Source organism: Mobula hypostoma, chromosome 17, assembly GCF_963921235.1.
Source record: "Mobula hypostoma chromosome 17, sMobHyp1.1, whole genome shotgun sequence".
Classification (NCBI taxonomy): domain Eukaryota; kingdom Metazoa; phylum Chordata; class Chondrichthyes; order Myliobatiformes; family Myliobatidae; genus Mobula; species Mobula hypostoma.
Genome location: NC_086113.1, coordinates 13,883,452 through 13,898,996, shown reverse-complemented (window position 1 = coordinate 13,898,996; position 15,545 = coordinate 13,883,452). Strand labels below are relative to the sequence as shown.

At 41.8% G+C, this 15,545-nt stretch overlaps 1 protein-coding gene and 1 long non-coding RNA gene across 2 annotated transcripts in view; one reads left to right on the top strand and one right to left on the bottom strand.

The window, feature by feature from the left end:
* LOC134357864 (uncharacterized) overlaps positions 1 to 2,632 on the top strand; it is a 43,489-nt gene extending 40,857 nt beyond the window's left edge. The window contains exon 4 of the long non-coding RNA XR_010020744.1: positions 2,217 to 2,632. This is a non-coding gene — a long non-coding RNA (uncharacterized LOC134357864). The remainder of the gene's footprint in view (positions 1 to 2,216) is intronic.
* Positions 1 to 15,545, bottom strand: part of dnah5 (dynein, axonemal, heavy chain 5) — a 249,007-nt gene that overhangs the window by 10,735 nt on the left and 222,727 nt on the right. Inside the window, exons 70-73 of the mRNA XM_063069583.1 lie at positions 15,143 to 15,292; positions 6,835 to 7,080; positions 6,078 to 6,297; positions 4,103 to 4,308 (exon numbers count right to left, since the gene is read on the bottom strand). Of these exons, the coding sequence (XP_062925653.1) occupies positions 4,103 to 4,308; positions 6,078 to 6,297; positions 6,835 to 7,080; positions 15,143 to 15,292 (822 nt within the window). The remainder of the gene's footprint in view (positions 1 to 4,102; positions 4,309 to 6,077; positions 6,298 to 6,834; positions 7,081 to 15,142; positions 15,293 to 15,545) is intronic.

The following is a 15,545-nucleotide window of genomic DNA, read 5'->3' as shown; positions in this document are numbered from 1 at the left end:
CAGTGAATAGCAAACACGAGGCCACTTCCAACAGGATCCCACCACTAAGCACATCTTTCCCTCCCCCCCGCCTCTGCTTTCCGCAGAGATCGCTCCCTACATGACTTCCTTGTCTGTTCGTTTCCTCCCTCCCCACTGATCTCCCTCCTGGCACTTATCCTTGTAAGCAGAACAAGTGCTACACCTGCCCTTACACTTCCTCCCTTACCACCATTCAGGGCCCCAGACAGTCCTTCCAGGTGAGGCGACACTTCACCTGTGAGTCGGCTGGGGTGATATACTGCGTCCGGTGCTCCTGATGTGGCCTTCTATATACTGGCGAGACCCGACGCAGACTGGGAGATCATTTCACTGAACACCTACGCTCTGTCAGCCAAGAAAGCAGGATCTCCCAGTGGCCACACATTTTAATTCCAGATCCCATTCCCGTTCTGATATGTCTATCCACGGCCTCCTCTACTGTAAAGATGAAGCCACACTCAGGTTGGAGGAACAACACCTTATATTCCGTCTGGGTAGCCTCCAACCTGATGGCATGAACATTGACTTCTCTAACTTCTGCTAATGCCCCACCTCCCCCTCGTACCCCATCTGTTATTTATTTTTATACACACATTCTTTTTCTCTCTCTCCTTTTTCTCCCTCTGTCTACACTCTTTGCCCATCCTCTGGTTTTCCCCCCTCCCCCTTTTCTTTCTCCGTAGGCCTCCTGTCCCATGATCCTCTCATATCCCTTTTGCCAATCACCTGTCCAGCTCTTGGCTCCATCCCTCCCCCTCCTGTCTTCTCCTATCATTTTGGATCTCACCCTCCCCCTCCCAAATCTCTTACCAGCTCTTCTTTCAGTTAGTCCTGACGAAGGGTCTCGGCCCGAAATGTCGACTATACCTCTTCCTAGAGATGCTGCCTGGCCTGCTGCGTTCACCAGCAACTTTGATGTGTGTTGCGGTGAATAGCAGTTTGGTAGTCAAAAATGTTGCTGCTAAGCGAGGTCAGAGGGGAATGGCCAGACTGGTTCAATCTGACAGGAGGGCGACAGTAACTCAAATAACTATGCGTTACAACAGTGGTGTGCAGAAGAGCATCACTGAATGACCAACACATCGAACCTTGAAACGGGTAGGCTACAGCAGCAGAAGACCAAAAACATACACTCATTTACCACTTTATTAGGTAGAGGAGGTAGTTAATAAAATGGCCACTTTATTATATGGATCCAACAACTTTACTTTTGATCTTCATGATAATAGCATAAAAACACTGATTAACCGATTTCTGTTGGGCATACTTTATTTATTGAGATATCACATTGCTCCATCAGATCCAATTGGCATTTGCAACCAACAAGAGACTACTTGGATCATATGATGTTTGAACATTTAGGCATATGGTTTAATCTCCCTTTCTCTATGGAATTTTCTCAAATTGTCCTAGGTATTACACAAATATTTTTATACCCTTTCAAGCCTTAATTGGCTTGGAAATTCTCTTACCAAATGCCTTACATATACAGTGGATTCCAGTTAATTGGGACACGTCAAGACAAGTACATTTTGGCATAATTAAATAGTTAAAAAGGTATTTAAAAAAGACAATCTACCACCTGAGTAACGAATTATATATGTAAATAGAATACAGAACAAATTAGAACACTATACTATTAGAGTACTATAAAACTGTGTATTAGTTTCTAGTATTTCGTTTGGTAGTTGTCCATCATATCAGACTATGACAGGAAACTGTGCGGGACAGTTTTTAAAGTGGAAACGCTGTTGCACTCGTTCAGTTCCACTCTCTCGATCTTCAAAGCCCAGGTCCAGTAATACAAAGATCATCACAACTGGGATCTTCTTTGGTTGCAGTGGTTGGCCATGATTTTTTCTGTGTATCATCTGTTACATACCTCAAGGAGATCTGTGATTTTTTTTGTGAGAATGATGTAATGGTCTTTTGGAGGTCACCTGATGTAATTTTCCCGCCGGTGTGAGGTAACATGATGACATGTGCACCACGGGTATATAAAGGAAGACCCCTGATGACGCAGTTAATTTTTAGTTTTTAGATTTCCAGCTAGAATGTACTGTGTCTCCGTTTCTGTTGCGTATTTGTTTTTATGACGCAGTTTCATTTTTAAAATGGTTGTTATGTTCTGTTGCAAGGTACAATAGTGCCGGATTGGCAATTTTTGCTAGATGTGTTGATGTACCTTATTCCAGCAGTAGTACGGGAGAGTGAAGACTTTATCGAAGTACAGGACCCGAAGATTTGAGAGGAGTCAGCATCGTTCGGCAGTTTAACAAAGGATCGACCTTATTGAGTCTTCGGTGGAGGAGGAGTGACCTGCATCGAAGATAACTCTTGCCAAAAGAGCAAGGAGTTCATGCAGGATTTGCTCTCTAGAAGAATTTAAGGTCAGTTGTATTAAACTGTTTATTTTCGGCATCGTGAATCCTGTGGACAGATCCAGCAGGAAAGTCGCGTCTATGAAGAAATCCTTCTCCAGAGAAGTCTCTCCCAATTGAATGTATAAATCTGGTGGACTTTCGAATTTACCATTTTAAGAACTATATCTGACTTAACTGCTTTAAGAACTGTTTTCGCATTTAACGCTTTCAGAACCAGTGCCGAGTGACGATTTGTTGAACGGCTGCATAGCGGTTAACTTCCAGTTAAGGTTTTCGTTTTTTGTTGTTTATCCATGTTCAATAAAGGTTTGGTTCTTTTTATATAACCTGTCTCGATTGATATTCATTGTTGCCGGTTACGTAACACATCATACACTTCCCTCTCCACAGAGCATGGCAGAACCACCTTCCTGGCCATTGGATCTCATCCACCGGTCCACCGAAACTGACCATGTGCTAGGACAGGGGTACGAGGCCAGTCGACTACCCTCACCTGGTTTAGCCTGCCTGCCAAAGCGGTGTACCAGGGTGTGTCTGTTGTCGCATGCAAATAGCTCCTTGGAGCCACAGCTGAGAGCAGAGTGTTTTTTTGATTGACTGTAAATGAACAAAAATCAGTGCAAATGCCTAGAAAATGGACCGTCTTCATACAATTTTCAACAATTGCATCCTCCTAATCTTAATTTATGTTGTAACATTCAAGATGATTATCGATCCCTCAAATTCCTCATAGTTCCTAACTTGCTGAAGTAGTGAAATCATTTCATTTTCATGCCCAGCCATCTCTGGCATCTCCAAGCCTGATGTATGAAACTTCAGTGAGTGAAACAGTTCTGAATTCTCTGGCTGCTTATTTCTCATGAACTATCAGTGACAAAAATCACTTTTTTTAAAAAAAAACAAGTACAGGCAACTGACGCTATTTAAAAACTGTTCACTCTAAGCATGGTGTAGTGTCTAACAGCCAAAAAGTTCACGTGTCTGATGCTAGTTAGAAACTGTTCAGCAACAGTCTCCTGCCAAAGTTAAGCAGCAGAGTTTCCCAAATAAAGGGAATCCCAGCTATTTTCATGATTTAGTTTTTGTTCTTCGAGAGTTGTCCCAAATAAGCAGCTGCCCTGATTAACTGATCACCCAACTACCAGAATCCACTGTGATACCATGATATTCAATGTGACTACAAATAAATCAGTGAAATATAGCATGAAATGGGCAGCTAAATAAGGTAGGCTAGAAATTTCTGTGAGGATCTTCAAATATTCTGACATTAATGCATGCAGATGACTGCAGATCCTCCTATAAAATGTTGTATAATAATATTTTCAAAATTAAAGCATTTTCACCAATTGGTTCTGCAGATACTTCATGGAAAAACCCCTGTTGAAATTCTCGGTCACTAGACGTGTGCTGCATCCTCCCCAAAGACTTCTTGGCAGATTTGGGCGTAAAGCTTCAATTCAATGCCAATCGCTACCCTGAAGTATACTTGGGTATTAATTAAGCAGTCATATGAGAATCCTTGCTTGGGAAATATTAACAATATAAGTTTTCTTTAATACTACTATTTTTCAGTAATTTCATTGCTGCAGGTATGTTACAAAGATTCAAAGTCAGTTTTCATCTTTTGGAATTTGCAATAGTTTGTTCTTTTTTGTATTATAAGAACACAACTGAGAAATAAAAATTGTCACCTGTACCTTCTTGATATCCATGTCATCCAGGTGGTTTTGAACAAATTGCACAGTAGCATTAAAGTCAGCCTGGTTAAATTCATATGGAATATTCCAACCCAAAGGTCCATACTTGCGTCGTTCTTGCACGGTTGAGTGTAAAAAAGCCACTGCATAGAGCAAAGGCTTCCACTGAGTCATGCTGCTAACATCCAGCAAATCCTGACTAATTCCTGTAAATTAATATCTCAGATAAGAGATTTAATATTAACTACATAATTCCCTAACAGTGATTCAAATCTGAGCTTGTATGGCTACAATGGTACAGAGAATGTGGATGTCATTCAAAGTAAATTTGCCCATTTTAGTTAGAAAATTCATTTATATTGTGTGATTGCAACAAACACAAAAGATAGACTGCAGGTTAGTCAATAAATAAAAGAAGTCTGCCAACCCCAAATGTGACATCCCTCTATTCTGAGACTGTACCCTCTGGTCCTAGAATCTCCATTATAGGAAGCATCCTCTCCACTTCCACTCTATTCAGGCCTTTCAATATCTGATAGGTTCCAATGTGATCCACCTCATTCTTCTAAACTCCAGTGAGTACAGGCCCAGAGCCATCAAACAGTCCTTATATGTTAATCCTTTCATTCCTGGAATCACTCTCATGTATGTCTTCTGGACCCTCTCCAAAGCCAGCAAATCTTTTCTTAGATAAGGGGTCCAAAACTGTTCACTGTACTGCAAGTGCCATCTGACCAATGCCTTATAAAGCCTCAGCATCATATCCTCACTCTTAAATTCTAGTCCTCTCAAATTGAATGTTAACATTGCATTTGCCTTCCTTACTACTGACTCAATCCGCAAGTTAACCTCTAAGGAATCCTGCACAAGGACTCCCTCGTTTGCATTGAGTTGTATTGTATACCAGCTACCCCTTCCTCAGCCCTATCACTCCAGTTCCTCTCCCCCTGCCAAGTAAGTTTAAAACCTCCCCAACATCTCTAGCAAACCTACCCACAAGGATTCAGGTGTAACCCATCCTTCCGTGCAGGTCATATTTTGCCCAGAAGAGATCCCAATGATCCTTAAATATGAAACTTTACACCCTTGCAGCTACTCATTGTTCACCTTCCCTCTTGAGAATCTTCTGCAGCCACTCTGAGACATCCTGGACCACAGCACCTGGGAGGCAACATCCTGGCTTCTCCTTCGTGGCCACAGAATCTACTGTCCACCCCTCTAACTAATGAGTCTCCTATCACTAACCCTCGGTCCGACTTTACCCTTCCCCACTGAGCCTCAAAGTCAGCCACAGTGCCACTGGTCTGGCTGCTGTTGCTGTGCCCTGATAGGTCATCCTCCCCCAGCATATCCAAAGAGGTATACTTGTTGTTAAGGGTAATGGCCAGAGGGGAACCCTGCACTGACTGCTTACTCCCTTACCTTCTCTTGGTGGTCATCATCTACTGTCAGAAGCCTGCACTCTGAGTGTGACCACCTCAGTAAAAGTCTCAGCAGTGAAGTTTTCAGCCTCCTAGATGATCCTCAAGGCATCCAGCTCCAGCTGCAGTTCCTTGACCTTGTCAGTCAGGAGTTGAAGTTGGGTGCACTTTCTGAAGATGTAATCATCAGGGGCACCATTAGGTACCCTGAAATCCCACATCTCGCAGGAGGAGCATTCCACTGCTGAGTTACCACTTTGCCTACACTTGTTATACCTCTAACTTCTCAAGCTTTTCTAGCCCCTATCTGTTCTCACCCAAACCTGTTGAGCCAAAGCCTGACCACTCTAACACAAGCCCGCTCCAACAATGACCACTCCGCTTAAACCTTACTTCTTTTTATTGGCCCTTGCTGTTACTATTAACTCAAGCAATCTCCTGCTCCACAGACAAGTCCCATCAGGACCCGCTCATAGTTTAAACCTGGCACAACGGACATTTTAAATCATTGTAGATCATGCTTTAAAATGCATCTACTAATTTTGGTGACTTACCACAGTAGGTCCTTTTTAAACCTGCTCGTAGACCCTGTGGAGGCTCATTGGTAAATTTAATTGACATTTGAAGAAGTGCAATTGGGAATAACTTATGAGCCTCTGTAGTCATCCATAGTTGGAAGGTTTCATGGATATTTTTGGTTTCAGTCATGATGTCCATTAACTCATCCAGGAAATCGAGACCCAAGTGACAATTCTGGAGCAAAACCCAACCACCCTAAATAAAAGAACAATGATATTTTAATATCTCCTAAAAGAAAAATGTACAAATAGACAGTTAATAATAAAAGATAAACAAACCTAGGTACAATGGACAGGTGAAACAAAGCTGTTATGAAATTAGTTAAATGTTTAATGCAGAGGTTCCCAACCTGGGGTCTATGGACCCCCGAGTTAATGGTAGGGGTCCATGGCATAAAAAAAGGATTGGGAACACCTGTATTAATGGAAATGTCAACTTGGACCATTCTGTCAGCAAGGGCAAAGTTACTTTTCCAATAATTTTTGGAGCAGTGATTTGCTGGAGGATGCTTACAGTTATGTTACTATAACCACCAAGTTTTGTGAGATACTCAGTGAATACTTGATGGAGAGCATCAGCAAGGCTAGAGGGACAGTTGAGAGATTGGGTACAGGGATGATCAGAAGGACTGGAGAGAGGATTGGTGGGATCAAGGAGAGAAAGGAAGGAATTGTTTTCCTAATTATGTGCAATAACTCAGACTTAGAATTATCTCATGGAATTTCCTCTTACATTGGTCATGGACTGATGAAGTAGCTTCCGAGCATGGACTTCTTGTCCCTGACCCATTGAAACACAGCGAGTCTCTATCTTGACCCTTTTGCCCAAAGCTATAATGGAATCCGTGGGATCTGAGCCCATTGATAGAAAACAGATTAGTGGAGTGTATCTATCTGATTCCTCCCAAGTCTTTTCCATGTCCAGGACGACTCCTTCTGCATATTTTTCTCCCATTGCATCCACGATGTACTTTCGAGCCTATAAAACATGGGGGGAAATTAAGATTCTTTGATTTTAATTTTTGCTACAAGTATAACAAAGCATTCATTAAATAAATGAAAATAGATATAAAGCTATTGAATCATTTCACTTCATCTGAAATAATAACTATAATTTGGTTTTGCCCTGATAATTGCATTTTAACTTTTCGCTATTAGAGTTAATGCTTTTAATTGCATAATTTCATTTCAGAAAAAAATTTCCAAGCCAATAAGCAATAATTGTATAAGTGCTTGTCTATGAGCTGCATTTTGTCTGGAAACAGTTAATATTCTGGCATTTACATGGCTCAGGCTACATCCGGGAAGATAACTTAAGATTATGCTGGCAAGGGTGTCATTTTTGAAACTTTCTACAGGAGAACCATCGAGAGAGTCCTGTCTTATCACTAGGCTAGCGAGTATTTACAGAACTGTTTATCAATGCAGTGCACTTAACATGCCTTTTGGATTATATTTTATTAATGTTTTTGTGGTAATATTTTGTTTTATGTGCTGTGTGTGATAAATGCATTGAGGGTGTGCTGTGGTCCAGAGGATCACTGTTTCTTTTGGTTGTACATTCAGATTATAATAAACTTGAACTTGAACTTGGAGTATTCAATTCCCAACCATCTTAAATACTTTGTGGCTGAATTTTACATCACATTGATGAACATACATCAGGTGTAATAGTACTTAAATTTAAACGCAAACAACAGGAATTCTGCAGATGCTGGAAATTCAAGCAACACACATAAAAGTTGCTGGAGAACGCAGCAGGCCAGGCAGCATCTGTAGGAAGAGGTGCAGTCGACGTTTCAGGCCGAGACCCTTCGTCAGGACTAACTGAAGGAAGAGTGAGTAAGGGATTTGAAAGCTGGAGGGGGAGGGGGAGATCCAAAATGATAGGAGAAGACAGGAGGGGGAGAGGTGGAGCCAAGAGCTGGACAGGTGATAGGCAAAAGGGGATACGAGAGGATCATGGGACAGGAGGTCCGGGAAGAAAGACAAGGGGGGGTACCCAGAGGATGGGCAAGAGGTATATTCAGAGGGACAGAGGGAGAAAAAGGAGAGAGAGAAAGAATGTGTGCATAAAAATAAGTAACAGATGGGGTACGAGGGGGAGGTGGGGCCTTAGCGGAAGTTAGAGAAGTCGATGTTCATGCCATCAGGTTGGAGGCTACCCAGACGGAATATAAGGTGTTGTTCCTCCAACCTGAGTGTGGCTTCATCTTTACAGTAGAGGAGGCCATGGATAGACATGTCAGAATGGGAATGGGATGTGGAATTAAAGTGTGTGGCCACTGGGAGATCCTGCTTTCTCTGGCAGACAGAGCGTAGATGTTCAGCAAAGCGGTCTCCCAGTCTGCGTCGGGTCTCGCCAATATATAAAAGGCCACACCGGGAGCACTGGACGCAGTATATCACCCCAGTCGACTCACAGATGAAGTGTTGCCTCACCTGGAAGGACTGTTTGGGGCCCTGAACTTTGATGTGTGTTGCTAGTACTAAATTTGATGTTTTTGCAAAGAGGAGGTCTATGGTAAAGATCAGTAAGCGGAGAGGGAGGATTTGGAAAGCTGGAAAAAGGATTGGAGTACCAACCAATCCACGCAAAAGATGCAGGTTTGTCACTGACAATGACCTGGTGACTATAGTTAAAAAAAAAAAGGAAAAACAGGTAAGCCAGCATCTATGGGGAGAGAAAAAGTTTTAAAATTCTAGATCAATGATGCTTCATTAGAATAAAAGTTGATGATTCTTTTTTTCTGATGATCAGTCATACAGCACAGAAACAGGCCCTTTGACTCAATTTGTCCATCAAGACCAAGTTGTCCACCTGAGCTTATTCCATTTCCCCATGTTTGGCCCACATTCCTCTAAACCTTTTATATCCACATAGCTGTCTCAATATCTTTTAAACATTGTCATTGGGACCTTCTCTACAGTTTCTTCTGGAATCTGATTCCACATATCCACTGTGTGGAAAAGCTTGCCACTCGGATTCCTTTTAAATCTTTCCCCTCTCATCTAAAAGCTATGTCCTCTAACTTTAGACTCTCCTGAGGAAAAAGACAGACCATACTCATGATTTTTATACACCTCAACTTCAGGACCCATCAGCCCTCAGGGATCTGACATTAGCCTACAATAATTTTAATGCTAGATGCTTGCTCAAGAAATCCCTTTGCTCAAATGAAAAATGCAACAAAAACATTAAGGAAGGGGTTATCTTTGTGAATTATTAGGTGGAAAAGCAGTCTGCAGTTGGAAAAGTCAATAAGCACATCAAGCCATGCATGGCCCACAGGCTTGGTTTAAATTATGCATTGAACATTCAAAGAAATTCTGAAGAGTAATGAGCATTGCCTTCGGAAACTATTCAACTCCTTCATGAGAGCCTGTATTCCCAGGATTAGGAGACGCAGCAGCATTGTCATTCTCCGAACACTTTCAATTCACCTTCTATTGTTTTACCAACTCCCATCCTAAATTAATTCCATTCAGTTTTGGAAGAATAGGTGAGTCATAAGCACTACAGCATAGAAACAGGACCTTTGGCCTATCTAGTCCATGCTGAACTGTAACTCCACCTAGTCACAGCAACTGTCATCTGGATCATAGCCCTCCATACTCCTCTCATCCTTGTACTTATCCAAATTTCTCTTGAAAGTTGAAATTAAACCCACATCCACCGTTTGCTCTGGTAGCTTGTTCCACACTTTCAGCACCCTCTGAGTGAAGAGGTTCCCCTTAGATATTTTACCTTTCAACCCTAATCTACTACCTCTATTTCTAATCTCACCCAACCTCAGTGGGGGAGAAAAAAAAAGCCAACTTGCATTTTCCCTACACCCCTCATAATTTTGCATATCTCTGTCAAATCTTCCCTCATTCTCCTAACCTATTTAACCTTTCCTTTTAACCCAGATCCTCCTGGCAACATGCTTGCATCACTAAAGCGGCTGGGTTCCAACGAAGGACATTTGGAAATGGCCTGACTCTAAATTTCACCCAGTATAGCAGAAGAAACTAAATTATCAGTGTCAATTTTATTGATCCCTAAGACATGCGACACTGACAATCGTCAAATGCTGAGTGAAAGTCTAAAGGACTACAAATCAGCCCAAGTGATTGATGCAGTTTGAATACAATTTCAAAAATCAGAGATAAATACAACTGCTGGATCCTGCAATAAAGTTGTATTTTGGCATCTATCATTTTTAACACTGCTGTGAATATCTAAACACCTTCAACTCATCTCCACTGACAACTGAACAATTGCAGCACAAGAAAGGAACTGTCACCAGATCAAGCACATTATGCTAAATTATTTGCCAGGCTGTCTAAGCACTAAGTTGCTGACTAAGTTTACACAAACCCAACCAAGAAAAAAGATTAGTCTCTTTTATTTGCACAACTGTTTTGTCATAGAAAGCTTCAGCACTATTTATTTTTTCTCCAAAGAGAGTCTACTGCTCAAGCAAGAAAAATTGACCTGGTGATGAATTAATGGGTGTTGGGGTGGAAATACCTCTCTACCAAAGGACACCTGCAGGACAACATTTTGCAAGGTGTAACACTTGCTTAGTCCCCTGATCAGGGTCATGTGAAGCCATGGGAGCAGGTGGTAGATGGCCATGTGAACAGGGGTGCATATCACAAGTCCTGGTTATGCGACCACTGACGTGATAGATTTAGATGATACATTAAACTCGCCGACTTCATTAAAACCTGTGTGGATGAGTGCGTGCCCACAAAGGCTTACTGTACATTCCCAAACCAAAAGCCGTGGATGAACCAGGAGGTATGTCATCTGCTGAAGGCTAGATCTATGGCATTCAAGTCTGGCGACCCAGGCCTATACCAGAAAACCAGGTATGATTTGTAGAGGGCTATTTCAAGGGCGAAGAGACAATTTCGAATGAGGTTTGAGGCGATATCGGATGCACGTCATCTCTGGCAGGGTCTACAAAGCGAAACCCAATCGCATGAATGGCAGCGATGCTTCACGACCTGATGAACTCAATGCCTTCTATGCATGCTTTGAAAGGGAGGATATAATTACAGCTCTGAAGATCTCTGTTGCACCTGATAACCCTGTGATCTCTGTCTCAGAGGCCAATGTTAGGTTGTTTTTAAAGAGAGTGAACCCCCGCAGTGCGTGCTACAGGCGGAAATTCCCACTTGCTTCAGGTAGGAGGTACAGAAGCCTGAAGGCACACACTCAGTGATTCAGGAACAGATTCTTCCCTTCTGCCATCCGATTCCCAAATGGACATTAAATCTTTGGACACTACCTCACTTAAAAAAAAACAGTATTTGTGTTTTTGCGCTTTTTTTCTATTCAATATATGTAATTAATTTACTTTTTATTTATTATTATTATTTTATTTTATTTTTTTCTCTCTGCTAGATTATATATTGCATTGAACTGCTGCTGCTAAGTTAACAAATTTCACATCACATGCCAGTGATCTGATTCTGATCCAGTATTAAAAACCTTTATATAACCACTGGACCAATGCCAGTTGACATCTGCAATGTCAAAGTAACTCAAGCAACGAGGAGTTGGCAGAGGATACTGGCCCAGCCATTGCATGGTCACTCCACTGCAACCGAAAGGCTGAAGTCACAGTATTTGCTGGAGTGTAGATGAAAGAGGAGGGATCTCATTGAAACCTATCAAATATTGAAAGACTTAGATAGAGTGAATGTGGAGAAGATGTTTCCAATAGTGAAGGAATCCAGGACCAGAAGGAACAGCCTCAGAATAGAAGTATGAACCTTTACAACAGAGATGAGGAGGCATATTTTCAGCCAGAGGGTGGTGAATCTGTGGAATATGTCACCTCAGAAGGCTGTGAAGGCCAAGTCACTGGGTATATTTAAAGTGGAGTTTGATTGATTAGTAAAGGTGTCAAAAGTTACAGTGAGACAGCAGAAGAATTGGGGTTGAGGGGGAAAATACATCACCCACAAGCGGTTAGTGGACAGGCTCAATGGGCTAAATGGCCCAATTCTACTCCTAAGCCTTATGGAAGCTACCTCATGGCAGGAAGATGAGAGAGAGTGCATCCACAGTCAGCTGTGATGAAATGTAACAACTGTGACTTGGAGCCATTTTTAATATAGGCATCAGGGTAATTTAACAACAGTAAACCACTGGAAGTCTCCTCTAGGACAGACACAACAAAATAAAGATCCTCATGCAGAGCTGACACCTTGCAGTATGTAGACCATGTTTAAGGACAGTGTCTGAATTGTGGAAACTGAAGCCAACTTGTTGGCACTGAATTGTTCTCATCAGTGGAAATACATAACTGGCAGCTCGACATAAATGCAGAAGAATGGTGAGTTCCTGAAGTTTCCACAATTAATGAGCTGCTTCAAAAAGATAACAACCCAAAGATAATGGATCTCTGACTACTTAAATCCCATGGTCAGCAGGCTTGCTGTGGCCTTCTCCCACCCGATGGAAGTAGACACTTCAAATTAAATTCCAGTGTTTAACGAATATTATTTAACCATAAACGTGCTTCATAAAGTACAATTAATCAAATACAGTGGCAGAACAATCTAAATAGAACAATGACACTATAATTGAACTTCATTTATTTATTTAGAGATACAGCGCGGAACAGGCCCACTCAGCCCTACAAGTTGCACCACCCAGCAACCCACTTGTTTAACCCCAGCTTAGTCACAGGACAATATACAATGACCAAATCACTTGCTAACTAGTATATCTTTGGTCCTTGTGAGGAAACTGGAGCACCCAGAGTCGACCCATGCAGTTCAAAGGGAGAAGATATAAACTCATTATGCATGCTGCTGGAATTGAACTCCAAACTCCAGAACACCATGACTGGTAATAGCTCACGCTAGTCACTATGCTACTGTGGCACCTGTCATATGTCTCAAATTTGCTTTGCCAATGTTAGCCTAATACATCATTATTTTCTTTGCATCTTTGAAATAAATTTGTGCACATACATGAGAGAGTTTGGAGCACCAAGTTTCTGAGAGTGAATATAGCAATCTCACCTAGTCCCTCAACACCACCTCTTTTGTCAAAAAAAAACAGCAGTGTCTTCATGACCTCAGGAGTTTGAGGTGAGTGAAACTACCCTCCCCCATTCTAACCAATCTTTCCAGGAGCATCATCGAAAGTGTTCTGACCAGCTGTACAGTATTGCCGTCCAAAAGGGGAAATACAAAGCATCTGACTGCAAGTCCGTACAAAGGACTGTGGCGACTGCTATGAGGATCATTAGGGTCTCTCTTCCACCCACATTTATTAAGAATGTATGGAAGACCCCAAACGTGCTCAATGATCATTCCCGTCTGTCCAACAATGTCTTTGACCCCCTACCATTAGGCAGGAAATAGCATAGCATTAGGACAAGAACTGTTAGGACGGGAAACAGCTTCATCAGCTAAGCCATGAGATTACTGAACTACCTGCCACCACCAATGTCTCATCACACATAAAGTGCCCGTAGCATTATAACTTTGTAACTTGTAAATGCACCTTATTATTTGTTCATTTACTTGCGGTAATATTACATTATATATTGTGTGTGTGTGATTTATATGTACTCTGTTGTGCACCTTGGTCCGGAGGAACATTGTTTTGTTTGGCGGTATAATGTGTGTATGTTTGAATGACAATAAACTGAACTTGAAATTCATTACATTGTAAACCTAATATTTGCTTTGGACACGTGGCCAAGTGGTTAAGGCATTGGACTAGCGACCTGAAGGTTGTGAGTTCGAGCCCCAGCCGAGGGAACGTGTTGTATCCTTGAGCAAGGCACTTAATCACACATTGCTCTGGTATGACACTGGTGCCAAGCTGTATGGGTCCGAATGTCTTTCCCTTGGACAGCATTGGTGTCGTGGAGAAGGGAGACTTGCAGCATGGGCAACTGCTGGTCTTCCATAGAACCTTGGCCAGGCCTGCGCCCTGGAGAGTGAAGACTTTCCAGGCGCAGATCCATGGTCTCGCAAGACTAACGGATGCCTTTATTAATATTTGCTTTAGTGATATGAAGACCAGTGTTGCATTATGAGGGATGTTCAAAGTCATGTCCAAATTTTCTATTTATCTTTAAAAATTTACTTTGATAAAGCATTAGAGGTGGATTTTAAGAAAGTGAAATCAGGAAGGCGCATCAGCTAACTGGGTTCGGATAAGTCACACAATTGGTTGCTGCTAATTCTAAGTCTGAATCTACCAAGCAAGTGGTGCTGCTGGAGCTGACAGTCCCATGGGAAGATCACTTGGAAGAGGCCTTTGAAAGGAAGCTCTCCAAGTACGCAGGACTGGTCAGCAACTGTCAGCAGGCTGGATGGAGAGCGAGGTGTCTCCCAGTGGAGGCTGGATGTAGGGGATTCGCAGCCCGTTCCTTAGTTACAGCCTTCAGCATTTTGGGCATCGAGGGAGAAAGGAAGAGGAGAGCCATCCGCAGTACCACCGATGCGGCAGAAAGGGCCTCAAGATGGCTGTGGCTCAAAAGAGGGGAGCCATGGAGTCGTAAGTAGCTAGCCATCTGGACACAAGCTGGGGTCTGATCAGCCCTGGTTGGGTCACCTGGAGGAGGTTGTATGATGTTGAAAGACCCGAAACACCCGATGATTCCAGGAACATCACTGAAGATGTGTCCAGAAGCATCAGTAGATGTATGTACACAGTAGCACTGGAGTTCATGTGGAATCTTCTGATAATTAAAACTTCAGTGCTGATGTGGATCAAAGCTGATACATATCAAAGCAGCACTATTACTACATGTTCTGTTTTTCTTAGCTGAAACTAGTGAATAATCTTTTCATATTGCTGATCATATTATACACTTCTTAAAATTATTTTCAGTTTCAGAGTAAGTTAAAATTAATCAGCTTATTTGCACACCAAGAAATGCAGTTAATTCTAAATTCATGTAATTGATTTTCTGTTCATTATTTACTATCTACTATTTGCTTTTTAAAAAGTCATCTCTAAATTTTGCAGTTCTTTTCTTTTAAATCCTGCAGTTCAAGTGCATCCAAGTGTATACCTGAGCAATGGTTCTATCAGGACACCAAGATCTGATCAGGAGAAGACGTTGAAAGCAATCCAAGCGCTGGTCATAAGCATTTGGCAGAACAACTTCTTCAGGGGCTTCTTTATCAAACCAGTTCTTCCACTGTTTCTCATTCCTCCCAATCTACAAGGATTGGTGGATAAATAAAATTATAAGGTTAAACAATCAGGAAAAAAAATCAACTGTACTGCAAAACAAAGGATTATTAAACTCACCAGTGCACATCCAAGTCATATTTTCCTTCACTCACTACTGACCATGATAATCTGAATGATTACACTGGCAGTTTTATTCAAGTTTGTGTGATCTTTTGCATTGATAATTGCTTTTGCTATTTTAATCAATTTGCACTGATGATCACAATCAACAGATATGT